Genomic DNA, 13,603 nt, shown 5'->3' with positions numbered 1-13,603 from the left:
TAAATAAATAAATAAATAAATAAATAAGAAAGTGTAGCGAACGATACGGTGAATGATTCTTTTGAACAAATCTTATGAGTGAACCGATTGTAAAGATTCAGTTCACTTGAGAACTGGAATGCACATCACAAGTACAAAACAGTGCTGACAACAACGGTGTACCAGGTCGAATTAGCCGACTGGTTAGTCACACGGGCTCTGACTTGGTAAGAACTAGGTTCAATCCCAGGTGTGAGCATATACCTTAATGTGCTTTTAGAATTGGAACTTTGCTTTATATGCATCTGCAAGTAATTATGTGTAAATAAATACATAAGACCCCGGGAAAATGAACGAAAGTGTGTTTAACGAGGGTAACTTGGAAAACATATTAGAACGCAGCCCCTCGAGGACTGGAGGTCGACACCCCTGGTTTAAGTGAAAAGTGCCACACCCGCCCTCACTCCCACGTTCTGATTGGCTGTTTGATCTGTGACGTCACTTGGAAACTCCATTAAGTACACCCCCATTTTCAAGTGTACCTAATAATAGGCCACTTTATTAGGGAAATATCATGGTCAAAGGTCCCAGGTATCAATCTCTAGTCCTCGGGGCAGCATTCCAACATGTTTTCCAAGATTCCCTCGTTAAGTGCACCTGCGTGAAAAGTTTTAGCTCCCGCAGAACGTGAAAATGAACAAAACTTTTCACGCAGGTGTGTTTAATGAGGGTAACTTGGAAAACATATTGGAACGCAGCCCCTCGAGGACTGGAGGTCAACACCCCTGGTTTAAGTGAAAAGTGCCACACCCGCCCTCACTCCCACTTTCTGATTGGCTGTTTGATCTGCGACGTCACTTGGACACTCCATTAGGTACACCCCCATTTTCAAGTGTACCTAATAATAGGCCACTTTATTAGGGAAATATCATGGTCAAAGGTCACAGGTATCAAGCTCTAGTCCTCGGGGCCGCATTCCAACATGTTTTCCAAGATTCCCTCGTTAAGTGCACCTGCGTGAAAAGTTTTAGCTCCCGCAGAACGTGAAAATGAACAAAACTTTTCACGCAGGTGTGTTTAATGAGGGTAACTTGGAAAACATATTGGAACGCGCCCCCTCAAGGACTGGAGGTCGAAACCCCTGGTTTAAGTGAAAAGTGCCACACCCGCCCTCACCCCCACTTTCTGATTGGCTGTTTGATCTGTGACATCACTTGGACACTCCATTAGGTACACCGCCATTTTCAAGTGTACCTAATAACAGGCCACTTTATTAGGGAAATGTTAATAGTCCAAGGTCACAGGTGTCAAGCTCTAGTCCTCAGGGCCGCATTCCAACATGTTTTCCAAGATTCCCTCGTTAAGTGCACCTGCGTGAAAAGTTTTAGCTCCTGCAGAACGTGAAAATGAACAAAATCTTTTCACGCAGGTGTGTTTAACGAGGGTAACTTGGAAAACATATTGGAACGCGGCCCCTCAAGGACTGGAGGTCGACACCCCTGGTTTAAGTGAAAAGTACCACACCCGCCCTCACCCCCACTTTCTGATTGGCTGGTTGATCTGTGACATCACACGGACACTCATATTTTTTCATATTTTCATATTATGTATTACTTGTGCACTCTCTGCATCCATTACAACCTGGTGATCCTGAAAGGGGGATCCTTCCATCTGTGGTCCCTTCTCAAGGTTTCTCATTTTCCCCTGGCAGGGGTTTTTTGAGTTTTTCCTTGCCCTTTTGGGAGCTTATGATCAGGGGATGCTTTGAGAATAATTGTCAATTTTGGCTATGTGAAGCCCTTTGAGACTGTTTGTGATTCAGGGCTATACAAATAAACTTGACTTGACTTGACTTGACACTCCTTTAGGTACGCCGCCATTTTCAGGTGTACCTAATAACAGGCCAGTTCATTAGGGAAAAATCATGGCCAAAGCTGAACTGAAAGTGAAAAGTGCCACACCCGCCCTCACCCCCACCTCCTGATTGGCTAGTTGATCTGTGACGTCACACAGACACTCCATTAGGTACACCACCATTTTCAGGCGTACCTAATAACTTTATGCATTTTTTGTACGTGTCAAGAATGTGTATTTGACTACTTGCTCTTTATTTTGGGGGACACCAACACATATTACACAACATAAAACACATATACATATTGTCATATAAAGTAGTTAACCAAATGTCAGATTTTTGTCTTCATGCCCAAACAAAAACCAAGGAATAAAACACCAGACAAGTTTTAACAGGTTTTAATATTTATTAAAATAATAATAACAATAATAATAATAATAATAATAATAAAAGTAAATTTCAAACCAGCAATCTAATGTGAAATTGCAGTAGATATATTGGATAACAATATTTAGGCGTATATATGTATACACGTTATTTTAAGTGTTATAAAGATTACCCAAAGAGAAGCATAATCTCCCCGTTTTTGCATAACGGCGCATCCCTTCATGCAATAAAGTTAGCCGTTAGCTTGGAGAAAACGTGCATAAAAGAAGTGCTGTTTCAGTGAGTGGTCCTTTCTTTCCTTCGCAAATCGTAAATCTACATTCTGGCTTACATAGTTCACGCCAGGAGATTCAACACGTTAACTGACTGATCCGTTGATGCACGGGAAGGAAGGCAGTTGACCCATTGACTCGTTCGCGAACGGGAAAGTCCGGATTCGTTCCCTCACTGATCCGTTCTCGCGATGAACTGGAAATGCAAATCACTCACTGACTGAGTCGTTCACTTACGGAACAGATCCGTTCAGTTGGTGAACAGGAAATGCAATTCACAACTCGTTCGTGAACGGTAAGTTACGTCATGTTCTTCTTCGTTTTGTTTTACGGCGTGGTGGCACCAGCTTCAATGCGCATTACCGACACCTACTGGTTGAAGTCATATGAACTGAAAAAAGAACGAATCACTTTAGGAAGTGATTCGTTCACTCACGTTCACTGAAAGAAATTTGTTCTTTTGAACGAATCGTTCACTCGCGAGCCAATACTAATGTCAAACATGGAAACTTGAAGACATCACAACAGCTTTTACAAAATCTCTTTTATTATCATTTCAGGAATACAGTTGACTGCTGTGCACAGCACATACGTACAAAAATAAAAGGAAACCCATTTGTAATATAGTTTGTTTTTTTCGCCATCATTTTTTTTTCTCAGAAACAAATGATTGAAGAAGTCTGTTGTTTCAAACTAATTTACAATCATTTTAATAATCGGAACTAAGGCAGAAGGTGAGGTATATGTTCCAAAAGAGGAGGGGGACTCAAGAGGAAGCACTCTCCCCTCAGTGCAGGAATAAGAAACTGAGAGGAAAACATAAAGGCTGCTGGCACACAGGGACACAACCCATACACACGCACACACACAGTCAGACACACACGGAGCACAGAGCCACTCGCTTGAGATCCCTGTGAACCAACACATCTTTAAAAGCAACTGATGACATGGGTGCATATTCAAAAGGGACCATTCCGAATTCTTTGTGCATGAGAGGGGATTTAAAAAATGGGAGTTTATTGACAGGGGGCACTGCGGTCTTTTCCCCCCCCCCCACCATATAAATATAATATAAATACTTGTCTTAGTTACATCAAAACCAAACCAGAAGTCTACCTCAAAACAGGATCATGCAATAGACTTTCTTGTTGCATGAGATGCAAGACCACTACTACTAATAAAATCCTATTCCCTTGCTATTGCTGGTTTGCCACTCCAACCATCTCGCGTTGTGTTAACAGTGTCCTCTGCAACACCCAATAATAGGCTGGAGATGGCAAAACAACAACAAAAAAGCATTTCACAAAATCTTGCCTTCAAAAACAAGTGCTTTGAAACGTAAATATTTGTCTTGTTTGCCTAGGATTAGAAAATTGCACTGCATCAAATAGTTTATCTTCATTTTAGTAGTTTTGCCACTAATGTTACTCCCTCACATTCATTCCGGGGGGGCGGGACTATGTTATTATTTTCTGACACTCCATCATGGATTGAATAATGCACAACAATAAGTAATGGTGATACAACCAAAATATGTATTATAATCACAGTATTCAGCATGTTTAACCAACCAACCTTTCTGGAAACATTTGATTCTCTTTGCTACTTACAGTGCATCCCACTCTTGTTCTCCCCACCCCCATCCACCCTTTTGCCTCACCATGTCCTGTTATTCCTGACTCAAGGTCAATTGATATGGCCTCTACTGTCACTTTGGCAGAAAGCCAACAACTTGAGCATGCGCTGGCATGGCCACACTTGCCATCCAGGTGCCATGCACTCATCTCAGTTACTAAACATGAGCGGAAGCCTGTGGGGCCCCCTAATGCACTGCCCACAGCATGTTACAGTTAAGAGTGTATGAGGTAAACCGTGACGTTAATTTAAAAAAAAAAAAAAAACATACTCCACCAAGCTGGACTTAGTGGTACTTTGCTACATGCATAAAATTGCAAAACAACAACCATTTCATATCATTTGAGTAGTACAGTAGAACCTCTTAAGTTGAACACAATGCTAGTCAAGCTCCATTTTTTTCAATACCTCAATTAAGTGTACAGAAAATATTTTAACATTCTAAATTGCCATACACATGTAGAAATAATTTTACCGGCCTTGAATGTAGTAAGTGCTTACGAAACAAATAACTGAGCATGCCATTGCGTGAAAACTTAACCTTCTGATTTGCATTTTGTTCTGTTTCGAAAAGGACCATCAATGCATCCCACAATGCATCTTGAAAATGGCAGATGAAACAATTTTCTGTTTCCAGGGTATTGTTTCATTTTCAGACAGATTCATGAGTTGTAGCAGGACAATATCTAATTAAAGTATAGCGGTTCATCCAGTATGTTGTAACTATGCAATGGCACTGACATAATTAATGTCCAGTTTGAGTAGTGCTTCAAAACTAATTTTCATTTGACTGATGAGTAAATTATTTCGGACACTACAGGCGACCCCCGCTAATACAGGTGAAAATAAATAGATAAATAATAAATATTTTTTAAATATTTTTAAAATATGTTGGGGAAAAGAAAATTTTTGAGTATGCGAATGTCGCCTGTATATACAAATTAAAGGGATGGCATAATACCATAAGTGAATGAAACAAACAGTCCAGGTGTTTGTTTTCCCAACTACATTGGGGACTAGGCATCTAATAAGGGGAAGACGTTCAGCCTAGTAATGTTAGTAAATAATTGAAATACAGTATGTCAAATGAAAAGAAAATTGATATGGAGGTATAACGCAGGGAAATGACAAAAAATAGGCAAGCTCTAAAGAGGTAGACTGCGTGGAACTAATCTGAATGTATGTGCTACTTTAGAACATAATGTGGAGTGAGTACACAATCCACAAAAACAGAAAATCCCTGTCCTGACAAAGCACAAGATCATCATTGATACTGCATAGGGATCTTGTTTTTAAGACTCCACACATTCACAGAATATGAGCACCACCACTTCCTTCCGATCAAAGTCTGCAAAAGCACAGGGCTCTAAACGGTTACTTAATATTTAAAATGTCAGTCGATTAAATTGTCAAACAATCGATTCGTTTTGACACCCCTTTTTTGTCCAATCATATTTCAGCCTTTTTGTGTTGCCATGTGAGTCTAATCTACCCAGGGCCTTCACAGTCATGTTTGTGGCGTTTGAGATTTGTACTTTTCCGACCGTTGAAATGTTTTCTTTTCAACTTGCTTGACTGACCAATTTTAGTCCTTCAGAGGTTCCACTGTACGCCAAAACTAACATTGATTGCAGTGCATTTCAACAGGACCGAAAACGGTCTTAATGAATCAATCGTGACATCCTCATCGCATTGCACATGGGAAAACACGAGAAGCTCGCTCGTCGTCTCGCTCAAAGAACAAGTTTGCAACAAGAAAACTACTAAATGTCAGTAACCCGAGAAGCTGATGTCAGCACCTATAGTCTTAGTACACAAGTGGCTCGGATGGATGGGGCCCACAATTGCTCGTCCACATTACTTGCATCCTCAAACCAACAATGGAAGCCACGAGCAGAGGCCCTTAAAAGTCCAACTCTGAGCATGACTGTTGCCGTGAGCTTTGTCCCCGCCCATCGCCACATTACAGTATCTCAAAGGGTTGCATTCATGTAAAATACGCTCCATAATCAGTGACCACTTTGCATAAATAGCTTTCATCAATCATAAAAACAAATGTGAATCTAAATGGGAGGGACTGGGGTACCTGAAATGTAAAATCCTGATGTCCCTCAAAGCATACCCTCATTGACAGTGAACTGACTAATCAACAGTAGCATCCACACTATTTCCTGCAAAAAGGCCTTTAAGTGCCAAACCAAAAGAGATCCATTTTGTCACTTTTTGTCCTAATTTCAACTAACACATAAAGTAGAACCTAAGTGGGACAAATGAATTTTGTTTATACTTGATAACAATGGCATGTCCACAAGCTTTACTGATAACCAAATTGTGGGATTGTCAAAGCTCCCTCTGATGCCCTAGAGCTGGACAAAAAGGCTCCGCTGCGTCATGTGCAGCACACAGTCACAATTCACTTCCTTTACATTGTTCCCAGCGGGAACATTTTGTGCCCCACTGGGATTGGGGATCAAGACCAGCGGTAGCGTCTGGCTTGTGGAGTGATGACTTGTCCATCATTCTTATTTCTGATTTCAGCACCGGCATTACTTACATGCAAAGGGAGGGGGGGGCAAGGAGGGGGGCCACAATAGGAATTCAAGGCACCGCTACCTCATGACAAAGCAAGAACAACCACCGCCATATTTGCAAGTGCTCTACTTACCCTGTCAGAGCTGATATCCAACAAACAGAGATGGTGCACAACAAAAATATGTTCACAGGCATTTTTTTCCTCAGTAGTTCCATGCATGTATATTTTTCAGACGTTTTGGTGCTTTGAGGTAATACAATGATCATATCCAAAAAGAAGAGCTGACAGGGCACGCGCTCCACTGACTTCAACAAGCACCCATACAGTAGAATGAAGAGACCAATTGGAGCCTCTCTCGCTCTCGCTCTTTCTCCCCAACACAAATTGGTTGAAATCCATAAAAGCAGCAAAGAAAGGCATTTCATCATTTCTAATACAAAGTAAGCTACCCAAATATACATATAAAGTCTGAATAAATACTATTGGATATTCTCTCTGTGACAGTCGGTTGCAGGTTTTTTAAGGATGTACAGTATGGACAGGGCATTGACGTTACCTGGGAAAGAATCCACATGTGCAAATAAGTGTGTTATTGCCAGTCTTTGCTCGGGGGAGGTAATATTCGGGGTAGGAAATGCGTCACAGTCATGGCAGTGGTGGCCTTGTTGCCCCTCTTGACGCGGCCGTGCTTGCTGAGCGCCACGAAGGAGCCTCTGTACGCCAGCGACTCGTAGGCGTTGTAGTTGTTGGGGAGCATCCGCTCTCGGAACTTGCACTCGTCTTGGAAGACTGTCTGCAAAAGGGACACGTGGGACACATTTTCAGAAGTGCTATTTCTATCTCTTTCATATATTTTAATAAAATATGTTGCATAGGTAATTGTAACGATCTCATTTTCTGCCAAGGTGAATTGGTTTTAGTTAGCTGTCATTTAAATTCATATTAAAATAAATACATGACATCTTTACTCCCTGTTTAACAAATCTAAATCATTTTCCTTTTTGAATTGAACAACTGAAATAATTTCACGATCCAGCGGTACCTTGGCATACGAGTTAAATTTGTTCTGTGACTACACTCATTGTCTTGATCCGTTAGAATGAATAGAAATGTCAGATCCCCTCAAAACAAAAACAAAAAAATGCTGTAACTTCGGTTTTAATGAGATAAATAGCACTCCATGCTATTACACCTTTTAAAACCTAGTTAGAGTAATATTAGCCATTGCTTTGCAGAGGCTAGATATTATACACTGGAGTATTGTTATATTTTTTTGTCTGTCTACATTTGTTGCAGCACTGGTGGTGTTCAAATACCTTGCTTAAAGGGTTACAAGTAACATGCTATTGATGCTGGTATCATTAGACTTGCAATTGCAAGCAGACATTCTGCAAGGCAAAGTTACATTTGGTTAAACACACAATGAATAATTAATAACTGAACGTGTCAATAAACACCTTGAAGCAAGTACTTTGCTTGATTTTTTTTCAAGAATAATTTTCTGGCTGCCAAACTTCTGCTTGTTGTGAAGTTCACTTCCACCGTCTGGCACTGCTGCTTAATTTTTAGAAGACTACATCTCAGAAAACTGACAAGTCGGGTCACTTGTAAGTCGAGTTACCATAATACTCTGATTCCTGTGTAATTTGAGCCACACAAACGGCATTGCGGTGAAAGCATCAAGAGAAGATTTATTGACCTGTTTAGTGTGTTAATTAGATTTTGGTGGAAATCCAGAAACAAATGCAGCTAACCGCAAATAATTTCACCTTTCTATTTTTACAATGGAATTGTTTTGACACACACCCTTTGGTGTAATTCTAATGTCATCTTTCATAAACCAGGACGTGGCCCCACTAAGTAAACTTATATACAGACATCTAGAAACACAACACTTGACCAGTGTTTTCATTTTTCTTGGTTTGATTGTTTTAAAGTTTGGGTCAAAAGAGGGAGCATTCCTCAAGCCCCAGAGAAAATAAATAGTCCAGTCCCATTTATTTCTCTTTACTTATTGTCCATGAAACAGACAGCAGCGAGTTAGGCACATGTAGGAACAAATAACTTTTCATAGTCAAAATGACATCGTCACTAAGTGGAAAATTAAGCATGACCTATTGTATTAAAACTCCTATTAAATATGAATGAAAACACACTTTATGTTTTGGTCAAATATAAGCAAACCAGCATAACCCAAAATATGTAAAAAGTGATCAAATTTCAAAGCAAGGACAATGGAAGTAAATAACCAACTATTTCTCAGAGGATGACGAGCCGTTAATATTGTTAGATTTGCTTTTAATTTGGCTAAAAGAAGTTTGTTTCTTTCAACACATAAAGTCAAAATACTGTACATTTAAATAGAACATAATCAAATAGGTGAGGCATGCTTCAAGATAAATAAGAATATTTCAAGTCCCTCAGTAGTCAACTAAACATCAGCCACGATTATAAGGAAGGAAACCCTGACTAAGCCAACATGGCGTATATACAGCAGGCGAGCCGGCTGCCCCCATCAAGATGCATGAGGCTAAATTCAATCTCTTATCAGATCGTCAGCACAGTGGCAAGCTTACACTTCATCACTCAAGAGGAGATACATTCTGTCTGTCAAGGATGTCGGCCCACAAGCGAAGTGGCCGCCACTAACGGGAACACATGTCATTGTCATTTCAGCGTCAATGACATCAAGGTTACTGCTGACATGCTCACTAATCTCTTCAACTCAAGTGAAGTACCATTCAGCATGTCCAAACAAAAAATAAAGCACATAAGGTGAAGCGTTCGCTATGTTATGAGACCATTGTACGAGTCAGAGTTCAACTTAATTCCTTTCATCCATGTCCTCATTATTAACTGAACAAGGCAGACACTTCCCAACGACAAAACCATAAAATATCGATTAATTCACTCGCGGGGCACATTTAGATAAAATACTACTCATCTTCATGTCTGGACAATTTAGAGTCTTCAATAGACACGACGGGTGTTTTTGGAATGTGCGAAGAAGCCAGAGAAAACCCATGGCAAGAACTCAACACAGGAAGGTCGGAGCAGAGTTCAACCCCAAACCTCAGAACTGTGAGGCAGATGTGAAAACCTCAAGTCCACCGAACTGCATTCAACCAAAACATTCCAGGAAAAATGCCTAAATTACAGGAGACAAAAAAATAAATAAATAAAAATAACCATTATGACCACAGCATACCGTTCCTCACTTTGGGCATTTGTTTCGGGATTTTTTTGTTTTGTTTTTAGCTTTTTGGAGACACTCTTAAAAAAGGAGCAGCCAAAACAAATGGTATTAAAAAGCAAAGAATAGAAAAAAAACACTAAGCACTGGCAGAAGAAAAAAAACTCACAACATAACTTATCAAAGTCATTTAGACTGTTTTTCTAGTTTTTAATAGTGAGTTTTTTTATGTCAAAAGTTTGCCGTTCATCTGACAGATTTACGGCTAAGTGTTTCATGTTTCGGTTTTACTTTTAGCGATCGTAAAAAAAGGTCACACTTGATAATATGAAGAAAATTGAAATCTACTCAAAACACTTTTCTAAAAAGTTTATTTCTATTATTAAAAAACAAATCTACTTATGGCGGTGTCAGATACTTAGCCATAAAGGGGCCATTTCTCTGCTCTAACGATGCAAAGGATGACTAAGTTGTAATGTTTAAGGTGGCTTAGCGACCAACTCGTAAAGTGTGGCTTTATGGGACCCACTTTTAAAACTATAAATATAGCTCCTAGAGATGGTGTGACACCTATAAAATATTACTGTCAATAGGTTTTGTAGGTGCTCATCAACTGTCTAAAATAAATCAATACTGACAAATAAACCTCCAATCACTTTGACGGATGCCCTTCAAAACTACAATACTTGAAGAACTAAAAAGTAGATCAAAACTGTAAATGGTGTACATTCCCACCGGCACTTTAGATGATCATAGTTTTATTTATGATGTTCAGCATTTCTAAGGCAAACGTGGTATCTTAGTGGTTAGCACATCCGCCTCACAGTTCTGAGGTTGGGGTTTGAATCCAAGCTCTGATGTTCTCCCCATGTTTGCTGGAATTTCATCCCAATTTAAAACATGGGCATGTCTAAATTGTCGTTTCGTGTGTGTCATGACTAATTTGATTGCACTTTTGCATTAGGCTATTTATATAAAGGCCCTAACCCTAACCCTCCATGCACAGGTCTGAACCTGATGCTGAGTTTGTGATTCAGCATCATAAGATTGTTGGGAGACATATGGGGGCAGGTGCAATGTACAGATCGATGTCTCGACTTAAAAGTTCCTGATGTCAAATACTTGCAATGTGTCAATCCCACTGGCTCATGCACATTTCTCATCAGCCCCATGTTTACTCGTCGTTCCGGTGTAAATAAAACGGGGTGCATACCTACCGTCCCATATAACCTCCCTCGTCTGTTCATGGCGACATACAAGTCACTCTTGACTCCATACAGGCTCACTACTCCTCTCTCCACCGTGGAGATCTCAATGAGACCTGAAATCACAAATAATTTGAGGGAGCACGACGGCTGACGGCTTTGAATAGAATTATGATTACGATTTAGCATGCATTGTACCCCCTCTCTGCGCCTATGGGGTGTAACCTTGCAGAGTGGCGACTCTTTGTTCTGCATCCTTAACATCCGATCACACGCAAGCACATTTATTTATTTATTGATCTACTTACTTATTGATCTACTTACTTATTGATCTACTTACTTATTTATTTATTTATTTATATATATATTTGTGTGTGTGTGTGTGTGTGTGTGTGTGTGTGTGTGTGTGTGTGTGCGTGTGCGCGCGCGCACGCGCGCGCGCGTGTGCGGCCGGATTGCGCCATTTGCGTGGTCGTGCTGGGCTCCACGGCCACCGGCCCGTCCTAGCTGGCCCGCAGCGTAAAAATAAGTTGTGTCTAAAAGCGGCCACACATTCATGTCATGCTCAGGGAGGAAGAGGAGAAGAGAGGAAGAGCAAGGGAGAGGAGAGGAAAGGAAAGGAGAGGAGAGGAGGGGAAGGGAGGAGAGGAGAGGGGGCCGGGGGCGATCGCTCGGTGCTGTTTGTATTTTAATCGAATTGTCTTTGCGCCCCCAACTGAGATGACACGCGATCATGCAAATGACACGGAAGAACTCACTGTACTGGTTCTCGTGATGGACACCGTTGATCGTGCCGTCGGGGAGGATCTGGAGGTGGAAGCCGATGCCCACGTTGCAGTAGAGCCTCCTTACTCTCTTGATGCCCAGCAGGTAGTCACTCTCCCAGTTGAGCTCCGGCTTCTCCCCGGAGATCCCGAGCACGGAGCGAGAGAAGAGCGTCTCCCAGCGCTTCTCCAGCAGCAAGGTGCCATTCGTCCGGCCGCTCGGGAGCGGGTACGCCGACACGATGCCCAGCAGGAGGCTCAGGAGAACCGCCGTGGTCAGCGTCCAGTGCGGCGTGCCGGCCTCGCAGGACATACTGACGAGGAGCCTGTGAGCTCCGGCCATCCGGTTTACCTTCAGACCACGTGGTCCAAATTAATGAGCCTAAAAATACCGCTCTTCTTGTTTTTCTCTCTTCGGCATGCTGGCTGAGGGTTATTTCTGGAGCTGTGCAGGGCATGAAACGCAAGCCCCGGTGCAGAGGAGGAGAGGAGACGCTGGAGGTGATGGTGCTGGTGCTGCTGCTGGTGATTACCATGTTTTGCAGCTCCTACCTCCACGCCTCTCTCTCTCCCCCCTACACGCACACACTTGCTCTCTCTCCTGCTCCTCGACCAAAAAGAAGAGTTGCAAGAAATAATCCGCCATGCACCAAAAATAAAAGAGAAAGAAACAAAGAAATAAACCAGAGCCCGCAGTCAGACCAGCCAGGGGCTCCACATCACCGGTCCCTCCTTGGATCCGACTCCCAATGCAAGATCGGAGACGCCCCGATAGCAGCAGGAAAGTGCCTTCAATGATTTGTCATTGCTGGTCCAGAACGAGGGGGGAGTTGAGCAGGCCCTCGGGACAGCACCCAAATTGGGTCGGTGGTCATATGTCTGTCAGGCCGCTTCCTTATTTAGAAAGAAGGTGTAAAAACAGTCCCACTTGTCACTGGTGAGCAACGACAGGGCTCCCTGCAGTGCCACTTTTTCTTATGCACCCTCTGATAACTTTAGAAAACAAATCAACTTAACCATTGATTCCCAACCATTGTGCTGAATGGAATTGTCTAAATTCACTTGGCTCAACAAGTATTTATTCTTTACAAACAGTGTAGTATCTATTATTCTGTGCCATACAGTGACAAGCAGAATAATTATGCACATTTCCACTAGCTGTCAATAACTCTCTGCACACACCGCGTCTTACAGTATTTTATAAATATAAAATAGAGTACAACACTCTCACCACCTACTAACCTAAGGTTGAAATCCTCCATTTCAGTAAAAACACTGAATCCTGCCACCCAGATGTCAATTATAGGTAGCAGTAGTGCTAAAGTAACACATTAAGATCCCAGCATGTTTCCCATCGTACATAAGTAAGATCCTGCGTGGAGCAAAGCACAGGCCTGACATGGAATGGCACACATAGCCAGCATGCCATTCCCAGTGACACGAAAGCCTATCGTCTTTTCCATGTAACAGATAATGTCAGCAGCTGCATGGCCATGTGTCAGTGGGGCCACAGCGGTCAACAGTCAATTCTCGAGATCTCCAAGGGATGGCACCATTATCAAGATAGTTTTCCCAAGAGCTTCAGGGAAAAGCAATTTGGAAGGAGAAGACATCTTTTAGGGGAAGAGTGCATTTTAAAGAAAATTTTCTCTGTCAAAATTCATTTGGAGAATAGGAACGCCTTTTTACACTTGACATGACAGTCCAGAATGTTTGACATTTTTTTCTGGAGTGGATAGGGTCACTCTATCCACTCTAGAAAACCACTCAGAGAGAACCT

The 13,603-nt window shown here is 41.7% G+C and overlaps 1 protein-coding gene across 1 annotated transcript; it reads right to left on the bottom strand.

Moving 5' to 3' along the window:
* Window positions 1–3,022: 3,022 nt before the first annotated feature.
* On the bottom strand, window positions 3,023–13,594 carry LOC125971295 (fibroblast growth factor 6). The gene is made up of 3 exons (XM_049724397.2): window positions 11,818–13,594; window positions 11,072–11,175; window positions 3,023–7,454 (listed from the first exon to the last, which is right to left on the bottom strand). Exons 1-3 carry the CDS (start codon window positions 12,164–12,166, stop codon window positions 7,251–7,253), a joined length of 657 nt encoding a protein of 218 aa, XP_049580354.1. The 5' UTR covers window positions 12,167–13,594; the 3' UTR covers window positions 3,023–7,250.
* Window positions 13,595–13,603: the final 9 nt, after the last annotated feature.

Source organism: Syngnathus scovelli, chromosome 6 (genome assembly GCF_024217435.2).
Source record: "Syngnathus scovelli strain Florida chromosome 6, RoL_Ssco_1.2, whole genome shotgun sequence".
Classification (NCBI taxonomy): Eukaryota; Metazoa; Chordata; class Actinopteri; order Syngnathiformes; family Syngnathidae; genus Syngnathus; species Syngnathus scovelli.
Note: the sequence above shows the minus strand (reverse complement) of the source record. Positions and strands in the feature narration are given on the sequence as shown.